A 21,909-nucleotide genomic window follows, 5' to 3' on the forward strand; every position below is an offset into this window, starting at 1 on the left:
ATTGAGGAATTCATAAATATCGTCTATTATGAAAAAGACAATTTTTTTTTTTTTTTTTACATTAAAAATAATAAAAAAATCAATACTTTTTCTATTATTTGTTTGATTTTTTTTATCTCCAGTGACCAGCAGAAGGAGGTGGACTTGAGTTTTAATGACTGGTTGGATGGCATCCAGAAAACGGTGCAAGCCAGCGTTAAAGCAGCCGTAGATAAAGAAACTGAAGGTTTTTATGAATTTTTTTAATTTTGTTATTAATTTGGATTCATGTTTATTTATACGACTAGTTTATAGAATGTGTGATATTTAATTTTGCCACTGAGTTTATTGAAAAAAAAGTTTGAACAGATAGTTTGCAAATCGAATCATTCTGTAAATGAAATCCAGTAATCAGAAAATGTTAACTGAACAACGAATCAAATTGACATGAAAATAATCGAAGCAAAAGGTAAGTCATAAATGGTGGAAGATAACATCACAGAATGAGTAAATGAAATCATGACTGTCTTTTTTAAGAAGTGAATGATGGAAAGTGTTAAAATTTTTTCAATTATTTTCAATTGTATACTCCTAACTTGTTTGATTCCAACCAAAGTGATTCTTCCCATGTAAGAAATTATTAAATATGAATGAAACCGATTGATAATTTCTGGAAACATTAAGTACTGGCAGCAAGCATGACCATACTGAAATGATGTGTGGTGCCTGTGGTTATAGTCCTATGATGTCTGATTAGAGAGAGGAAAATCAACTTTTAGTGATGCAGAAGAATAGGTGACTCAAAGTTTGCAGTGAACCATTGTGAGATAAAAAATGTTTTTTTTTCTCCAAAAAAAAAATATAAAGAAAGCAGTAAATATTTCATAAAGTAGTATATTTTTTATAATACTAAAACTAAATTAAAACCGATGAAACAGTAACATTTTATGCAAAAAAATAAAGTATTATGAAAATTTTCTGTCACTGTTTGCTGCTGACTTCCAGTCACCTATTTTTCTGATTCATCCTTTATTTTATTAAAATAGATGATCATAGATTGCCGTGTTTACTGATACTACAAATTATAATTAAATCTTTGTGTATGATGCTCGGGTGCACTACAAATCATCACACATGGCACAATCACGTTGACACTCTAATTCTCGCTAGATCACTAAGTTAAGATAAGCTTAGTCAGTAGCAGATGGGTGGCCATTTGGGAAGATTAAGTGCTGTATATACCATGCTGAGGCGTAAAAGTTTCCAGGTTGGTATCTAGGGGCACATTTAACTCATTGGGGAAGATGCAACCTCAACTCAAGGCAAAAAGCAACGGATGAGTACCGTCTTCTCTTCCCGAGATTACTATGGCTCTATAATTTGCAGAGTTGTGGTCACCGATGCTGTTAAAATAGCAGAATCGCTGATATATTTGAATGAGGATGGGAGATCAGATGTAGTTTTGTATACATTTAGGTAAGCATGAGGGTTTTAAAGGATGCAGTCTTGGCAGCCAATGGTTGATGCAGGCAGTTCCATGCTTCAACAATTCTGAGCATCAAAAATTTCTAAAAGTTGTGGAAACTATATTTTCTAATTTTGTAGGAAAGTCTATGCATTGGATAGGTGGGGCGAGGGGTATATATATATATATATATATATATATATATAGTCTTGTATATATACGTGTCTGTATTTTTTACATGTGTCAATATATATGATATGGGCAAGTGTATAGTGTAAATGTTCATTGTGTTGGTAGCCACTTCTACACAAATTCACGTAGTTAACGAATGTGACGCATAAACTTTTATACATATCTTTTCTTACAATCAATTGAATAATATACATAATTTCTTATTTATCCAAATCCCGAAAGAATGCCATAACAAGGAGTTATATTTTACACAGCATTTATTCATCTTATGAATTCCCTTGTCGGAGTTTGGTATGCTAAGTCTTTTTCTACATTTTCACTGGTTCTTCTACTTCCAACAAGGTCATCCACATGTCCGTTTGTTAATGCATTTCTTGCCAACTCATTAGCTTGATCTCTGCTGACTATTACCTATTACGTCAGCAACATCTGCTTTGTCTAATACAAAACACTACTGACAGCATTGTCCAGGTTTGCTAAGAGTGTTAGAAAATGGTTGGATCATTCTATCACTCCAGAAGTACCTGATTTCTGATGCAATTCTCTACTTGTAAGATACATCCTAAGATGCAGTCCTCCTGCCACATCTAGAAGGTTGTACCCAGAACACTTAACAATTTCAAGATGGGGTTTTCATACTGATGACGCGAGCGGCTAACAAAAGTCTGGGTTATGTTTCTGAATTTTTGTGATGAGGATTGATAATTTGTATCATTCGGACTACTGTTCTCATCTTGTGTGTTATTCTCCCTATTTTGGTCCCCCGATTTATCGGAGAGGGACCTATGTTTTCAGTGGCTTCCATGTATCTGTTATTTCAGACTATTGCCAAATTACCATCCACTAGTTTTTCTTTAAATTTTGCCACAAATTGCATTTCATTAAATAGATGTGCACAGTAAAAAAATTTTTTTGCTAAATTTCCTGTTGCATCCCCAGGGGCTCCAAAGAGGTCAGAAATGCTCCAAAATGGCCAAAAATGACACGTTTTACCCCCATAACTTTTGATCCATGCATTAGATTTTTCTCAAACTTGGCCAAAATGTGGAGCTCATTGTTCTTAATATAAATCCAGTATGGGTGACCTTGGCAAAATTTTGGTTTGCGTCCCCGAGGACTTTTAGTACTAAAAACGCCCCTTTTTGTGACTTTTTTTCATATTTCTCAACAAAATTTGATGTGTCTGACTATATAGTGGTTTTTTTTTTATGGTGTTCAACTCAAATATACATGTGTTAAGGCCTAAAACTGTACTGTTTTTCATTTACACTAGGATTCAGCGTATCCAGGAGCTCAAAAGAGGTCAAAAATGGCCCAAAATGACACTTTTTGCCCTATAGCATTTGATCCATCCATTAGATTTTCCTGGAACTTGGCCAAAATGTGGAGGCCATTGTTCTTAATATTAATTCAGTATGGGTAACCCTAGCAAAATTCTGGTTCGTATCTCCCTGGAACTTTTAGGGCTAAAAAAACATGCCTTTTTGAAACTTTTTTTCATATTACTCAAAAACTTGATATTTGTCTCTATAGCGGGTTTCCATGGTGCTGAATTCAAATATACATGACTTAATGCGTGAAACTGCACCATTTGTCCATTTTCACTGGGATTCGGCATTTCCAGGAGCTCAAAATGGGTCACAAATGCCCACAAAATGACACTTTTTATCCCATAACTTTTATCCATTAGATTTTTCTAAAACTTGGTGAAAACGTGAAGGCAACGTTGGCCCTTCACACTTCTTGCATTCATCATTTCTTCACTATTTTTTATGGCGTCATTTCACATGCAGCACCAGAGGGGGAACCACGCATGCACAGCTTGCTTTGGCTGATACAACCTCCAACCTTCTTTGAAGATCCAGTGCATAATGGATAAAGTACTAAGTAAAATTAACACTCCTTTGGAGGTTGGATGTTTAATTTTCGGTACGGGCAGTACTAGAAATACAATTGCAATTAAGACTTCTACTCAATCATAACTGACGGAACAAGAGCATGCTACCCCCATGGATTAAATATAAGTTTCCATTTAAAATTCTGTACAGATTCCAGAGTTCAACAAAGTACAGCTGAAAAAACGAAAGTTTCATCGGCTGAAATGATGTGAGAATAACAACACTCCAGAAGTTTTAAAAATATGAAGATCTGATGCAGGTACCAACTTTGTTGTCACACGGATGAGTCATACCATCCGTTCTGCCTAAGCTTATAAAATCAGAATTAAACAGCTCTTGGTCCATAAGACTCTGAAAGGACCTTTTTTTTTTTTTTTTTTTTTTTTTTTTTTTTTAAGGTTATTTTCTTTGCATTTTTATTTTGACTTTATTGTTTGAGGAATTGAAACTTTTTTTTTTTTTTGCAGATGAAAGTCTATTATTTCAACCGTGCCCGATTTCTACAATCACAAAACTCATGGCAGAAAGCGTTGCAAAAAATTTCACGTTACTTTGGAACTACGTTTATGATGATGCAAGGTAAGCTATTGATTTGCTGTTTCAAAAATAATTTTCACAAACATTTAAGAAAATTAAGCTTTGGTTATGGAAAATTGTAATCTGTTACTAATGCCAATTTGGTATCTGTCTAAAGCTGCAACTATCACTTATTTAAAAAATGTGCAGTCTTTTTAATGCTTAGTTTTTTTTTATTTCAGACTATAATGGAAAATTCTTTGTTACTTAATATTATGGTGAATTTTTAGTCTTTAGCAATTTTTTTACACTGTATAGTTGAATATCTTTACATTCTCACATGCTTAGTTTAGTGTGGGCATCTGTTTCGGTAGCGTGCATATGTTAGAGATTTTCCAACTTTGAGTAGGATTGAAAATGCTATCTTCAGCCAATGCTCATTTGGAACTCTAAAGATTCAACATCTCTATCCACTGTGGCACAGGCCTCAAATGGCGATCAAGATTGGATTTTTTAGTCTTATATATCCAAGTTTTTTGTTATCTGGTCTTCCATTCCGGTTAATAACCTGACAAAGGCCAGAGGAATAGTTGGGCAAAATATCGTTAAACAACAACTATAAAGATGAGGACAATAGTCCGCAAATAAATAAGTAAAATATACAAATTACTCATCTCAAGAAGAATTTCAATAATTAAAAAATATTAGATATCTTGCTTAGTAATTATCTGATGGGCAACGGATCAAAAAACATTTCATCATTGTTATCTATCATATGTAGGAAAGTTGTCAGTCTATCTCATTAAAAGTTAAAAACGACACAAGACACATCTAGAATGTTGATATATTCTTTTCAGCATTGTCTTGGATAGAATATGGGCACACAAACAAAAATTTATGTTTGTTCATGGTGGGTGAGGAATTTTAGAGATTTTTTTTTTATGCCAAATGAAAGTGAGAGAAGGATGGCAGGGGGGTTGTAAGGGGGGGGGCAATTTTTAAAAGAAAGATCCTACATACTTTTTAATTCTATTTTGTTGTCAATGTTCCCAGGCAATGCCAACTAACCTTGCTGGTGAACAATAAAATACTCCATCTACATTAAACTTTTTTTTTTTTTAATAAGAAAAGTACCATAAGTTTTAATTAAGAAAAATTTTTGTACTTTTAAAAATATATTAAAGTTGTTTATCAGCATTTGTTTTTATAAAGGCTTTATATATATATATATATATATATATATATATATATATATATATATATATATAAAATGTACCAATAATCATATAATGATTAGATCACTGATAGACGTTAAAAAGCATTTAAAAAATAAATTTTTAAAATTCAACAGCATTTTTTACGGTAAACGGTAGCCGAATGGATTAGGTCTTTGCTAATGAAGCCAGAATAGCTTCTGTCACTGGGTTCGAATCTATCGACCGGTGTTAATCGTGATACCCTGCACTGATGATTCCCGAAAGGATGAAACACTAGTGTCTGTAGGCATTTAATAATTATTATAGTAAGTAATTATTTAAATAAAATTTAATCATATGAAATACATGTGAAATTATTTTTTGCTTTTGGGATTGAATTATATTTGGAAAAAAAAAATCAAAATAGCTGCAACTCACAGTTCACTCGCCACCCATCTCTCAAAAGTTATAAAATCAATTTTAAAACAGACGATTATGAACAGTAGCAAATCTCACAAGTATTAATACTGTTTAACTGATAGCTAGAGAGAGAAAACAGATACAGTGAATAGAAAGAGATAAATTTTGTATTTTGTCTTTTTGTTTTAACAGGTTTTGTGAATCCACTTTCTCCCGATTCGAACAATCTAACTTTTTTTTTTTTTTTTTTTTTTTTTTTTTAAGGCATATATACACACCTTCAACTTGTAAAAGGTATTTTTTGTCTATACAAATTAATAAAACCTTTTTATTCTTTTGTAGCGGCTTTTCAGAAAGCATGAGAGAAATGATGAAGAAATTTGCCACAGATGTTTATACTGTGAGTATCACGGTCAGTGCAGAATTTCTTTTAAAATTTTATTTATACATATGTATATAAAAGGCACCTTGTGTGTAAGTTTGTTCACTATGGATTTTGAAATGGTTGGGCTGATTTTTTTTTTTTTCTTCCAACTTTTACACAAATGTACATGGTGTTTGGGAGTGTTCCTAGATAGGTTTTTTATCTGAATGCCTCCGATAAGCATCAACAATCTATAACAATACTGATGTCGCACCATCTACACCGAGTGTCCTTAACCTCGTCGGATTCCACCCGATGTAACAGGTGTTCTTTTGATCATACATTGTCCCGTTACAAGTTGGCCTGTTGATCGTCCTTACCCACTGTTTTCATGGTGGGGCGCTTTGCCTCTCGATCAAATCGTCTCCCACCCTGTGTAGGTGGTCTCCGGGTACATCAATCACTCTGCTGGTCCTTGCGGCTTGCTGCAAAATGAAGAGTCCTCACCACAAACAAACATAACTCCGGTTTATAACAATAACAAACTATTGTTTTCATTACTTCATAACAACTACTGTCTAATTTGAGGTGACTGACTAAAGCAGTGAAACAATGTAAGACCAGAATAGTAAAGTCACAGATTTCCTATTAACACAGGCTAGTTAACATAACATCAGGTCCTTAGGGCTCCCAAATCAGGAGCGCTTGACAAGCCCAGCCGTTCGGTTTGCTGGCTATGACTCTTCTCTTTTTAGAATTCCTTTTTCTAAATCCAACCCCCTTTTCCCCACCTTCCTTCAGAGAGTGGTTACAAACACCCTTCCTTTCTTCCTCTTAGAGCTTACCCTTCGTCTTGTCCACTCAGCACCTCTCTCTCTCTCTCTCCCTTTTATCCTATTAATTTGTACTGAGGTTTTTACTTATCAAATTAGGAGTCATTCCAAGTCGAACAATGCCTGTCGGCAACCCTTACCTTTGACCCCCATTCCAAGCTGTCAGCCTAAATCAGCTAAGGGTCTGGATCTCTTCAGACCTCTCAACAGAGGTTTTAAAAACAACCTTTCATGTTAACAGATATCTAACGACAATGAGATAAAAACAATTATTCTTTGTTTTGTTTTTTCTCTTTTCTTGTCAAAATCCCATAGACATTTCTGCCCTATCCCAATCAGACATCAACACCCCCTCTTCTGCCCCTCTCTTCCTCTATCCCGTCCGATCAAACACCCTTCTCACCGCAATATGCACCTCGCTGCATGCATTCATGACACCAATTAGTGTCATAAATCGAAAAAAAATCCAATTAAAGAAGGAACAGTTCAATTTTGATTAAATTTAACACTTTGATATAATCTAACATCCCAAGTGAATTTAAAACGTTTGATCAGCACACAAATAGAATGACCCAGCATATAAAATCAGGTTCTTTGATAAGACAGGCATATTCAAAATGAATGTTTCTGTTTAAAACACAGTTCAGCCATGATAATTGACTTTTTGCATTTTAAACTTTAAAACAAGTCATTATATGAAAATTTTATAAAATCAACAGTAGGTTCTCTACAATAAAATTTAGACTACAATGTGTTGTGGACGGAGTCGATATGGAGAGGCAGGTGAAGCTTCCTTCCAGTGCACCACGGTGAGTTCCTAACCCAATTAGAGCAGGCAACAAATAGATTTGATTGAAAACTGGGTGATTTCATTGATTTAAATAACAATAAAAGTATTGAAAAGTGTGTATCCCTCGTTGATCCTCATTCAATCCTGGGCAACATCGGGTCTCCTTGCTAATATGTAATATTTTTATTAGTCAGTTTTCATGTGCCAATATTGTGGCTTAGTAAATAATGCTTTTGTTTAAACAGTTATTTTTTAATGGACAAAATGGAGAGATAAATTTTAAAACACATTAACGTATTTATAGGAAGAGGGGTAGCGGGATAACACTACTGTCAAAGGAAAAGGAGGATGCCTATTTCCCTTTGCTAGTCTGTGGGAGACCTTTGGGCATGGTCGAGAACACACTTAACCCTCTGATCAGGGTAACATGAGGTCACGGAAATCAGGTGACGGATGTAATATGGAAGCAATCAGAAATAATTCTGTTCACGATTTCGTGTTTTGTTGTGCTGAGCAGAAGCTACCTCTGAGTACAATGGTCAGGACAATCGGACAGAAAAAAAAAACTGCAACCTACTGTCTGTACAACTGCAAAGAAAGCTATGGCAACGCATCAAACTCTTTATTCGAAAAACAGCGTGAACGGTGTTCTGAATCAGAACCCCTCGCTCGGTAAGGATTACCATGATATAGACAGGTGGCACCTGATCATCATCAAATTATTCTCTGACAACTAGCAAAGAATAACAGGAAAGATCATGGGTAGGAGAAGCAGAGAACAGCAGTGAGAAACATGTTGATAGTCTGAACACCTGGGTAACATAAAAAATGATGAGCAACAATGAATTCATGAATGCCTCGATGGAGAGAGATAGATGAAGAGCCATAGCCGTCAATGCCTGTACCAGGCAGGACATCACTTGAAAATATATTAGTGTTGGGACAATTAATCAGAAATCTGAACTTTTCGGGATATCAGAATTGGGAAAATCTGTGCCCATATTTTTGATGCCAAAAAATGATTCTGTTGATTATCTTTTTATTTGATTTTTGTTTTAAAATATCTTCCCCTGCTGGTAGAAATAGTACAATAATATTTATTGATTTTGAACTTCCAATAAAACTAAAACTATAGATCACCCCATCATACAAGTGTGTTTCTATGTTTGCGAAAATATATTGACAAGTTTAACACATTCGCGGCTATAGTTCTATTAAATTTATTGTCTTTGCCGAGCTATTTTTTCGCAATTTCCCAAAAACTAAAGTCAACAAATAATGCATATGAATATAATATGCAAAATATATTTGTAATTTTTATAACATTCTCGTGTTTGGCACATTAAATAAGGAAATATCAGTTTGTATATCTTTTGTAACAAAAATAACTCAAATTCGCTTTCTTCTATAGTGAATCATTCAACTTATATACGTATTTGATAGAAAGTATAATACGTGGTAGGGGCCAAATATGAGGTAATTCGTAAGCATACAATTCAATATGTATTATTTTGAGATGCCAGTTCAATTTAAAAACAGTTATTGTACGTGCTGAGTGCACATTGACTAATAAGAAAAAGAATTTCGTTACTACGATGTTACTCGTAGCGGGCAAGGCTAAGCAAATGCCACGATACGAAAATACTCGTAGTAGGCAATGAATGTGTTCACGTTTTTTATGGTAATCGGGACGAATAACCATTTTATAGTTATTTAACTAAAATATTTTATAGAGATTTGTAAAGATTCGGAATCGAGAATTTTGTACAGAATCAGTAATTGTATCAGAATTAGAAAAATATTAGAATCATCCTATCACTAATATATATACATACATATATAAAATGACATAATGTAAGCTTACAATAAGTTAATTGCAATTTCCTTTCCAATTTTCGGATTTTGTAATCATGTCCAAATGCGCATTCTATTTTTTGGTGATTTGATAGTTGCTATTTTTTCTGAGGAGTTCAGGGCAAAATAGATTCATTGATTGATATAATAATTAAATGAATGATTTTCTTCTATGAAACAGTAAATGTCAGGAATTGTGTCAACTGAATTAAATGAATAAATTGTAAGATGGTCAACATCATGAAATTTTGAATATACTTTTGTCATTTATTTGTTATATGCTTTGTAATCACATTCATCTTTTTAAATTAAGGATTTGTATATATAAAAAGTGAAATATAGTTGAAAAAAAATATTTCCACAGAAATATATATATATATATATATATATATAAGCAAGTTTTATATAGTTAAATATAGATTCATATAAGAAATATTTAGGATTGACTATGTTATTGCTCTGTTGGTGGGGGTCATGACTTTGCTGACTGTAACCCCATGCAGAGCCCCCACATATAAAGAATGGGGTCACCTGTAGGCCATGGTGGCAACCTGTGATACTTGGGATCTTGGTGGCTGTGCCATTCTTCCATTTTTGTCCTTATTGTGACTAGACGGGAGATTGATGAGGCGCGATCCGATCAATCAGCTGATCATGTCATGCCCTCGTATCTATAAATTCATCACTAACATATTATTCAATCTAATTCTTAAAAAAGTCCAAACCATTTTTATTGTCTTCCCAGATACTAGAAGGTGATGGCTGAGGGTCAATCATATTGAGAAGAAAGAAATCACCAATGCCAAAGAGTAATAGTTTCAAAGAATGTCTAACCTCACTCTGTAAAATGTCCTAAGAGTAATGTTTTTATGGAAGAAATATTTTCTAGAAGTAATTCTCTTTAGAAAATTTCTTTCTTGGGGAACAATGTTTTCCCTGATCAAAGTATTCAACGAATAGAAATGATTGTTTGACAACTCTATTCAGCATTAAATAACGTGTGTATGATGATATGCTGTATATCAACCAAATGAAATCGAATGTATGAATTAGATGCAAATTGTCAGTTAGAAGCTCAATATTTCCTGTCTAATAAATAGAACTTATGTTGAACAATTTATAACATTATACATATCATTTATATCCATTTTCAGAATTAAAATTTGGTGAACAAGATTTTTATTTGTTTCTCAGTTTAATGGCGCTCATAATTGAGTTAGTTTGGACATTCTTGAGTTAAATATCTTAAAAAAATAGTGTTTATCAGTATAAAGACATGTTTTTATTAATAAATACTGAAAATTTTATTAAAATCGGATAATTATCTGATTTTTTAAAATTTTTTTCATACCCTTAAGGTATTCAATTTTTAGTTAAAAAAAAAAAAATGAATTTACAAGTAAGACTTCAAAAAATTTAAGACAAAAATTGAGAAATCTCGTAACCAACAACTCTTCATCAGTTCAAAAAACATTAGGAAAAAGACAATGTTACAAGTTCAAATGCCCTTTCAGGGAATGCAACTCTTATTATTATTATTATTATTATTATTATAATAATAAAACTAACAGCTACATTGGTTTTACTATCACCATCCTTTCTAGCAGGTTCACCATGCAACTGATAAACTCTAGCTCAATTTATCAGCACTTAAAAAACAACTGTCCCAACATCTGATTTAAAAGACAACTTGCAAATATTATATTCTGAAAATAATTTTAAAAATTAAAAAAATATTCAAAACTATCTTTGCTAAAAAAAATCTTCAATAAATGATGTCACATATGAAATGAGTAATAACATAGATGCACTTTATCCTGCAACACTAATTTTGACATCCTGGAATTAGTGTCACAGGATGTTTGCTTACATATGCACATTGAGGTAGATGTAGTTTCCTGGCAGCCAACTTGCATGATCTACATAAAAAATCTCAGTGCATCCTGCATGCAAAGGTATAACTTATTTCACTAACAAAAAATTGCAGTTTTGTTTGTTGCATTTTACCAAATAGAATCCTAACAAAAATGTTTTTTCATAATCGTGATATTTATTTTTTGTTTTTCCTTAAAATATTTTCTATATTGTCTTTTCAGTTTGGTTTGGCAGTGGAACCGGATGGAGATAATCCCTGCGTTCCGATCATGGTCTGGAATACTTGTGCCTATACCATTCAAGTGATAGGTATAACAAAACTGTCTCCCTATTGACTTTGCTCTCTCTCTGTCGGAGGTCCTGGATATGACCTTAAACTATATCCAATGGTGAGGCCCCAGCTTGTGGGCTTTGAGGAGTGTAGAGCCACTCTTTAATTGCCATTGCTCCCAGGTCCACTCTGACTCGGAGTGGTAGTACCTGTTAGGATCCGACTTGAAGAAAGAATATATTCTATTAAAAAAAATTTTTCTTCAAAATAACTGGATTTGGCATTAAATGACCTGAAAAGGGTTGATATGCTGTAAAAGAAAAACAACCAACTCTCTCTGTTGGACAACTTTGCTCTCTCGCTGTCTGTCTCTTTATCTCTTCAAATTCTATCCCTTGCTTTTTCCATAAAATTACAGTAATCCTTTTATAGCAAATAATATAAATTATTTTTTTTATTCTTTCTTCAGAACAAAGTTTACAACATGATAACAAGCCCTTGTTTGGTTCGTTGTCTAGTCGCCGTTCTGACTGCCTAAATGCGTTGGTCAAGTTTGCTGCTGTGTGTGGTCAAGTGATGCCTGCGGACACAGTCAAACAACACTGTATACGTTTACTCACAGGTAAATCAGCTAAAACACACTCGCTTTTTCATTTTCATTTCTGTTGAAAGGTTTCAGTTCTGCCCCCAAATCATAGATTAACATTTAGATTATGAGACTTTTCAGTTCTTCCTCCCCTTGCATCAGTAGTGAGATATCTTCTGGAGCGGTAGAGGGATCCCACCATTTTCCCAGCGTCCTTGGCAACAGACCTGATGTACGTGTTCCATTTCAGATCAGGAGTAACGGTCAATCCCAGAAGTTTGTTAAAAGATGAGTCTCCCAAGACGAGAGCCATCCATTTCAATTGATGCCAGATGGGGATCAGTGTTGATGATGTTAAGATAGAAGCTTGGTTTTGGATGCATTAAAAGTAACCAGCCACCTCTTTCCCCACTGTACCACGGGCTCAAGATCAGAAGAGAGAGAATCTTGTCATTTACGGCCTTTGATGTGTTGCCATAGATGGTCGTGTCATCAGCATAGATGTCAACAAATGATTTAAGTATGTGTTTTGGCAGATCATTGATGTAGATCAGGAAGAGAGTTGGGCCCAGGATGGACCCCTGAGGGACTCCAGCATTAATACTGTGGGCCTCTGATTTCTGCCCATCAACCACTACTCTTATGAACCTATCGGAGAGAAATGATTTAATGATTGAGAAAACATTTCCAGTGATACCATAACTGGAAATCTTGTGAAGTAGGCCCTTATGCCATACCTTATCGAAGGACTTCGATATGTCAAGAGCAATTGCCCTAGTCATCTACATACAGTACTGTTTCACTGTTCATATATATGCACAAGCACACATTTAATTATCAAGAAATATATATACTTTAAATGTACATTTCAATATAAAATAAAATATAATATTGCCGAATTGACACGGTTAAGCTCAATAAAAATGAATTTTCAGAGCATATATATATAAAAAAACTGTCTTTTTTACGAGGAACATAATTCTGAGTTTATTGAATTTCCACCATACACCGAAACAAGTGTAAGCCAAACTATACTACACTAATAAAATGAAATGAGTATGAAGTAAATGCATCTTTGGTTTTGTATGTTTACTTCCGATATATATATATATTGGTAATGTTAACAATTGAATCCCTATTCAATTTGCTAATCATTTTCTGTAAAAAAAAATCTGATTGTTATATATTCTTTCATACTTTTTAATTGCAGCATTAATTCCTGATGGTCTTGAGAAAAAACATGAACCTCCATGCCTGTTAGATCTAGACATGTTTCATTATTTAACAGTGTTGGTCATGTCAATACCAACCCTTTACGCTGAAGGGCAGACATCTGTACTTACCACATTCCCAACTGGGAGTCTCAATGACCAGCATGCATTGCAATTGGTGCTTACTGCTCACCTTGTACAAATTCTGCTCACTTATGAACCAGAGCCACAAGGTAAACTTTTTTCTTTTTCCTTTTTTCTTTTTCCTTTTTTCTTTTTTCTTTTTCCTTTTTTCTTTTTCCGTTTTTTCTTTTTCCGTTTTTTCTTTTTCCGTTTTTTCTTTTTCCGTTTTTTCTTTTTCCGTTTTTTCTTTTTCCGTTTTTTCTTTTTCCGTTTTTTCTTTTTCCGTTTTTTCTTTTTCCGTTTTTTTTCTTTTCCCGTTTTTTTTCTTTTCCCGTTTTTTTTCTTTTCCCGTTTTTTTCTTTTTCCGTTTTTTTTTTATCCGTTTTTTTTTTCTTTTTCCGTTTTTTTTTTATCCATTTTTTTTTTCTTTTTCCTTTTTATCCATTTTTTTTTCTCTTTTCCGTTTTTTTTTTTCTTTTTCCGTTTTTTTTTTTTCTTTTTCCGTTTTTTTTTTTTCTTTTTCCGTTTTTTTTTTCTTTTTCCGTTTTTTTTTTCTTTTTCCGTTTTTTTTTTCTTTTTCCGTTTTTTTTTTCTTTTTCCGTTTTTTTTTTCTTTTTCCGTTTTTTTTTTTCCGTTTTTTTTTTTTCTTTTTCCGTTTTTTTTTTTCATTTTCCGTTTTTTTTTTCCGTTTTTTTCTAATTTTTCGTCTTTTCTAATTTTTGTTTTCTCTATTTTTCCTGTTCTTTCTATTTTTCCTTTCCTATGTTTTTGCTTTTCTATGTTTTTTCATCCTTTTCTATTTTTTTTATCTTTTCCTTTTTTAATTCTTCGATGTGATTGCACTTATCTTTACAGACATGATGGAAACAGAATACGATCCAGATGATGAAATCTTGTTGTTAATTTATCGACAACTTCGAGAGAAAGCTGGGTAAGCATTTAAATTTCAAAAGTTTTTATCATTTAGAATTGATATTTAAAAAAAGAAAAAAAAAAAATTGAACTAACCATTAAATATTGGTAGAAATTCCAAATTGTTACCTGTAGCATTTTCTCTAAATTTGCACCTGTAACATTTTCTTTCAACAATTTTTTTTTTTTTTTTTTTTAAACTTATAAAAGAAAAGCACCACACATTTACCACCATTAAAAAGTTCACATTTTCTTTCATATTGTTTATAAACAAATTTCATTTTTCGGAAAACTTTTCTACAACTTTTTTTCTTTCCAATTTTTTTTTTTTTCTTTACAAAAATCCGATTATCATAATGACAAAATTAACATTTTTTTTATACAAGTGATTACAAAAAATGCCTTAATTTTTTCTATTAAAAAAAAACAAAACAACAAACTCCACATTATAATTAACATTTGCATTTTTTTTTTTGTACAAGCTTTGAGTATTTATCTACACATATTTTTTTGTTTATCATGAATATTTGTTTGTTTAAAAAAAAAATGAATACTGTGGATTCATGCAACAGGTGTAACAACTATTTTGATGTAATAAAGACATCACAAGGAAGAAGCAATTAGCCGACAATGTGTTTTACTAAGTGTAATGTGCCCTGTATGTAAAAAAAAAAAATCTGTACAAACTCCGGGTTAGATAATCTCATTTAAAATCTATTTTACGTAAACATAACTTTTCAGTATGCTTAGACTGATCTGCTAGCAGATCAGACTGTCTGAAGATACTGGCTTCTTGGCATAAATACACCAAACATTGATATTATCGCTTTTTTTTTCTTTCTCCTTGCAAAATTGATAATGTTCTGCAAAGCCAAAAACTAAAGCAACAATTTTCTTTTTCAAAACGATCAAACCAATCATGAATATTTGAAGATATAAAGAACCTGAAGCATAAAAACTTTCTTCCCGAATTATTAGATTCGGCATTAAATAATCTAAAAAAAGGGTTGATATGCCATAAAACAAAACAACCAAACTAAACACTATAAATAAATATTTGAAAATATAAAGAACTTGAAGCATAAAATTTTTATACCAAAATAATCGGATTCAGCATTAAATAACTCGGTCCAAGAGGGTGAGACTTGAGGTAATGACATTCTACATTTTAGGAGGAATCCCTTCTCATACACACTGACAAAATTACCAAAACCAATATTCTCTCAACTGCCAAATTGGTTCTCCCTCATCTGTGTTGAAAGTCAATTGATGTCTATGCATACAAATCAAACCCCGTATTACGTTTGGAATTTCCTTTCCACTTCTGTTTCCCTGATCATATCATTCATGATCGTCATATTCAATTTAACAATGCATTGGGCAACTTTAAGAAATTGGCTTCCAAAGTAACCTATCTCTGGCCAGGTCTTTATCCTTCTTTTCCTCAGGTGATAAACGAAATGTAAATACTTATATTAACACGCATAAATTTAAATGTAATGTGAACAAACATCCTGCTTCAAAATTCACCACTTATGTTTCTTACTCCCCCTCCCCACCAGAACACCACTTTATACTTCAGTGGCAATATGCCTTGTTTGAGGGTGAACAAAAAAGTGCAAATTTACTTAAGCATGCAAATTAATAACAACTATAAATGCCACAAATTTTAACAAGTAGTTTTGTTTTTTTTCTTAAATAAATCATTATGTGTTTTTGTTTATTTTTCAAGTTCTATTTTTATTTTTTCAGGATAAACGTGGATATCCAGCCGTGCCCTTGGTTGTTATCGTCTTACGTCAAACAAGCGTGTTTACCTTTCTTGCGATGTGCAGCAATGATGTACCATTATGTGACTGGAGTTGCTTCACCAATGGAATTACTTGGTATGAATTTTACGATTTATTATTTTTAACCCCCCTCCCGTTTTAGCATTTTCACAAAGTTATTTTTGTGTTTATAGAAATCAGGATTCATATTAGTAGATTCTCATAGAAATGAATAGAAAAAATACAATGTTTCTATTCAAAACTAGCTGTCCTGGCCTGGAATTGCCCAGAAGTCTTTTACTTTTCTATTGATCTCCGACAAAGGAGGGATTGGACCTAGCAATTCACTCACATTCCTCTGTTCACACTCTTCTCAATAACCACACCTTGGATTTTAAAAAAAAATTTGCACAAACATGAGTCATGATGAAAGTAAATTTTTTCCACAATGGATTTTCTGGGATAACTCTGATCGACCCCCTCCCCCATCAAGGGGCATTATAGAGGTAAAATTGACCCCCAAATCGGTCATCTGTTCATTTGTTTGCACTTTTCGCAATAACCATGTTTGGGATTTGTTAAAATTTTGCACAAACATTAGTCATGGAAAAATGAATTTTTCACTCGTGGAGTGGGACCTTGCATGCTCGGTTTGTTGTTACATGATATTTTAAAAAAAAAACAGGTCGTCGGTATTTGTTGGTGTGAAAGGAAAGTAAAATAAGTTCTATATGTGGTTTAAGGTTCTTTTCTTTCCAAGGAAATTAACTAGACATTAGAAGTTAAAGTTCTCTTGAAAATACTTTTTTTTATAAATATTGATGACTTCAGCTAATTCTTCTTTGCTTAGTTTTTCAAAATTAAAATAAATTTGAAAGTATTTGACGTTTTTAATTTCTGTTCATTCATCAATACAAATTATTTGCTAATGTCTTGTACCAAAAAAAAATTTTTTTTTTCAATTTTCAGACATGCCAGGAAATCAGTTTGAGTATGTTTGCCGATATTTAGCTTTGCCCACAAAATTACATCTCCTATTTGGAAATCAAGGAGACATCATATCCCAACTCATGAACAGGTAAGGACAATCTGAGTGGATATTTGCTTGTGTGGAGGAAAGAATGCTGCTAGATACAAAGTTTTGTTAAATTAATAACACTAATAGATTCAGAGTAAAAATAGTCATCTTCAAGTGTATTAACAGTTGAGAAATTTGTGTGTGTGTGTATATATATATGTATATATACCGGCTATTGGTGACAAAAAAGTCTGAGATTGGCATTTCTCTGAAAAACACAGTGTTGTCAGTCAAAATGTTTTCCAGAATGACATTTCAAATTTTCACTTTAAAAAAAACCTTTATATAAAAATATCTGAAGAGAGCTGAACAAGGCTTGAAACGCATTATAAAAATATTTTCAATAAAAAATAAGTCTGAAAAATCCACAATTGTTGATGGCTACACTCTTTTTATTATATATATATATATATATACACACACATATTTTGATAAGTTATTCGTTGTGTGTGTATGTATATATATATATATATATATATATATATACACACACGTACACAATTAACTTATCAAACATCATTAATTTTCTATCAACCTGTTCTGAAACTATTTTAATTTTTTCCCCCCATTTCAAATTAATTTGACATATCTTGAAGCTGAATGAAAAATGTTGGCAGCCATGTTTAATTTTTTTACTGGGTTTGAAACTGATATTGACAATCTTATTTCTTTAAAAAAAAAAAAAAATGCTCATGGGACCAAATAAATGTTTAAATTTTACTTCCATATGTAAAATGAATTTACAAATCCGCCATGTACAAAACGTACATTCACAATCTGAACAAATATATGAAGATAAGAATCGAAAGCATATTTTACGACTATGATTGGATTTGGCATTAAATAAACCCAAAAAGGATGAAACAACCAATAAACAAATATTCTTTCTCACTCATTTGGTCATCAACGGTTGTTGGAAAAAGACAGAGTTTCATACTTGAATGACCTTTCCTTAATTGTAAAATCTGACTATTCCGTGCTCACTGTTTACATTTGTGTAGCGACCACGTGTTGTATCTTCAGTATGTGTTTTCTTCAGAACATAAGGGTTGGCAATAAAGGGGGAATTACAATAACAAAAAACAAAAAAAACGGTGCTTCTACAGAATTGGGACGAGATTTTGTAGTCAATAAATGGAGTTTTCAAATTAAAAAAAAAAACAATGGTTTCAACTTATTTTTTTGTCAATTCTAATAAGTTACAATGGTAGCTTCCAAATTAAGCAGTCGGAATTACCTGATTATTACTGAATTATTAAAAAAAAAATAACTAATCATGTTAGCAGGTGAAAAATTGCCACCATCTTGTTTAATTTGAACAGAAAATAACCTCCCTGTTAAACTCTATGGTTTACGATCATTTTCATCAAATTCTATTTTTTATTTTCTTTAATAAAAAATTTCCTACCTTATCAATTTTCATTATTTTTTTTTATATTTTCTCTTAAAAATACGAGGAATACGTACGTACCATTGTTTTCATATGAAATTCAGTATTATGATTTCCGAAAATCTCGTCCCAACTCTGCTAACCTCATAATTCTCACTTCCCTTATTTTGTCTTTTCGTCCTCGCATTCCATGAGCGATATTTCTGACAAAGGGGGAAGAATTGATGTTTACTAGATCAAAATCTATTAACACTCATTGTTGGTTTATTTTAAAAAAAAGTTTTTAGCTCTTTACATCAAGTGGTTTTACACTTTGTCTGGAGTGATTTCTATAAAAAAACAAAACAAACAAAAAAAACATTAATATTAAAGAAACATTTGCATTTACATATATGAAAAACAAAATGGAATGTACAAATTGAACAAAAGATTTTTTGTTCCTCTATTAAATTTATTTTGTATTTACATTTATGTTGCCATGAAATTTTGTTTTATGATACATTTTATGTATTTTATCTTCCTGCATACATCATTTATTTCCTGCAGAAGGTTCATTGAAGACATAGGAGAGACATAATAAAACAATGCATAAAAAGGTATAATTACTAAAGCTAATTCTATGTAAATGTCTCATACACAAAATGTATATATTACCAAGGTAAACAAATTGCAGAGAATGCATGGGCTATTTAAAGTAGATATAACTTTGATATTATCTGAATACTATTCTATCAACCAGAAATACTGCACTAAAATGGTTAGTTGTGTGGGAGTTCTATCTTAACTGTCCAGAAGAATAATTTGATAATATAATGTCAACTTTGTAAAACCATATAAAAACATAAATTTGGGCCAGATGAGTACAACCAGTTATGAGCTCACAGCTAAGAAAAAGATCATCTTTCAATTTTAGTCTAATACGACACATGTAAAAGCCGCTTTTTTTTTAAATTTATTTATTCTTTTTTTTTGTTGTCGAGGGAGATAACTTGAATATAATTTAAGGTATGTAACTCGGAATTTACTGCATCATTTTTGTTTCATGATATTGTAAAAAAAAAAAAAAATTTTGAAAAAGACTTGTCATAATCTTAGCAACTTTAAAAAACAACACAAAAAAAAAACTTTTGATAAAGATTTTTCTTTTCTCCCACATTCATTCAGGTGGTGCAGTCATCCTTCAATCAAGGATCGGTTCACAGCTAGCAACCAGAAAATTATCCGCTATCCTCTTCCCTTGAATCATTTGGTTAAATTACCCGATGATTACAGCGAACTCATGAATCAAGTATCAACATATACGTACGCATTTTTGTTTTCTGTTTTTTTTTGTTTGTTTTTTTTTTTTTGTTTTTTACACCAGTTTATTTTATTTAAGGTTACAATAAACAAAATAAAAATTCTTAAAAAAAAAAAAATCCAAAATTTATTTTCCCAAAGATTTATATATTTTGTGCAGTTTTCTCACCGCATTGTAAGGTTATACATGTGCTGCTGATCATCCCCACCATGATGAAGAGTAACAAAGACAAAACGCTGAGAATTGCGACTAAACCCAATCAACAAAAAGACTTTCCTCCTCGCGTGACATTTCGTTTTTTCTTCCAGGATTCCACTTCCTGTACATGTATCCCTTGTTACACTTGAACCGTTCTACTCTTAACTTTTATAGGAATTTTTCGTTCATATAGTTTTAATGTTATGTGGAAACCTTTCTGATGCTAACCATTTTTTGGCACACTGAAATCTAAGCATTGCTGCTTACTTGGTTTGACAAAAAACTGGTGTCAAAATTGAATGCAATATGGATTTATTAGATCTGATTGATCTTTGTTCACCAGACCTTAGTCGTCTTGATTTCTTTTTCGATGATTTAATGTTAAAGTAAAAATTGTACTCAGCAAAAATGAAATATCCACTCGACTTACAAATAAGGGGTGAATGTGTTAAAAATTGAATGCAATGTGGACATATTAGGAGTTCACAAAAGTTTTGTGAAACATATCGATATTTCTATGGAAATCATTAAATTTATTTGAATAAAAAAAAAAACTTCAATTTTTAACTTGTAGAAATTAAACTTACAAAAATGGAGAACAAAAAATGAAAGATTTGAGCCATTTTCAATGTTCTTAGATTTTGAAAACTAACTCGCACAAAAAAGTGATTTCAGATTCCTATGTTAACACTGTTTTTACAACTGTAGTTTTCCTTTTTATTTCTTTTCTCTATTTTATGATTTTTTTCTTTCATAGTTGCCCACGGTCATTCGGAGATGAGAGCCGTGTGCCAACAATGTGCCTCATTTGTGGCCAGGTGTTGTGTTCACAGAGTTACTGCTGCCAGGTTGAGGTGGATAAGAAATTGGTTGGGGCGGCCACAGCTCATTCCTACTCATGTGGGGCGGGCATAGGCATTTTCCTCAGGTTTGTCTTTTATTTTTATTTATTTTTTAATTTAAAAAATTTTTTTTTCATACCTTCTCTTTTAAAATTCTACCATTTTTAACGCTATCGATCGATCATTGATCCCTAACAGTGAATTATCATCAGCTGGCCATGTATATACTCCCTCTTCCTCATAATCAGTGTTGATTTGAATATCTTTTACCATATTAAAATATCCAGAATTGATAATAAAAAAACTAATGGATGATATTGATAAGTCTTTTTTGTTTATTTTGCCAAATGTTTAAATTGAATTTCTTTTTCTTTTATTCTGTTTCATGGTAAATGTAACTTGAACACTTTTAATGACTTGTTTTAAGAAAAATAATTTTGATTAAACCAAACAAATCACGTTATCTTTTAAATTTTACTAAAATGTAATTTTGAAAATGAATAAAATTCAATCTCCAAAACGTGTGGTCCTGGATATGACCTTAAACTATATCTGATGGTGAGGCCCCAGCTTGCGGGCTTTGGGGAGTGTAGAGTCACCTTTTAATTGCTATTGCACCCAGGTCCACTCTGACCTAGAGTGGTAGTACCTGTTAGGGTCCCAAACTATGGGTTAAATAGAAACCGACTTAAAAAACAAATATACTCTATTAAAAAATTGTTCTTCAAAATCACTGGATTCGGCATTAAATAACCCAAAAAGTTTGATATTCCGTAAAACAAAACCAACCAACCGAAACGTGTATACATATGGAAAACATGTTGGAGTATTTTAATATTTATTTTCT

The 21,909-nt window shown here is 32.2% G+C and overlaps 1 protein-coding gene across 4 annotated transcripts in view; it reads left to right on the forward strand.

The window, feature by feature from the left end:
• Positions 1 to 21,909, forward strand: part of LOC145256493 (E3 ubiquitin-protein ligase UBR2-like) — a 262,146-nt gene that overhangs the window by 233,512 nt on the left and 6,725 nt on the right. For 2 of the 4 annotated variants that reach the window (XM_080115440.1, XM_080115441.1), the window contains exons 35-45: positions 123 to 226; positions 4,002 to 4,113; positions 6,009 to 6,078; positions 11,604 to 11,691; positions 12,123 to 12,275; positions 13,450 to 13,683; positions 14,429 to 14,504; positions 16,238 to 16,371; positions 17,224 to 17,332; positions 19,887 to 20,024; positions 20,978 to 21,148. In XM_080115440.1, the coding sequence (XP_079971566.1) occupies positions 123 to 226; positions 4,002 to 4,113; positions 6,009 to 6,078; positions 11,604 to 11,691; positions 12,123 to 12,275; positions 13,450 to 13,683; positions 14,429 to 14,504; positions 16,238 to 16,371; positions 17,224 to 17,332; positions 19,887 to 20,024; positions 20,978 to 21,148 (1,389 nt within the window). The remainder of the gene's footprint in view (positions 1 to 122; positions 227 to 4,001; positions 4,114 to 6,008; positions 6,079 to 11,603; positions 11,692 to 12,122; positions 12,276 to 13,449; positions 13,684 to 14,428; positions 14,505 to 16,237; positions 16,372 to 17,223; positions 17,333 to 19,886; positions 20,025 to 20,977; positions 21,149 to 21,909) is intronic. The other 2 variants (XM_080115442.1, XM_080115444.1) reach the window with 1 other exon arrangement.

Source organism: Euprymna scolopes, chromosome 32 (genome assembly GCF_053919585.1).
Source record: "Euprymna scolopes isolate OS-2025 chromosome 32, ASM5391958v1, whole genome shotgun sequence".
Taxonomy (NCBI): domain Eukaryota; kingdom Metazoa; phylum Mollusca; class Cephalopoda; order Sepiida; family Sepiolidae; genus Euprymna; species Euprymna scolopes.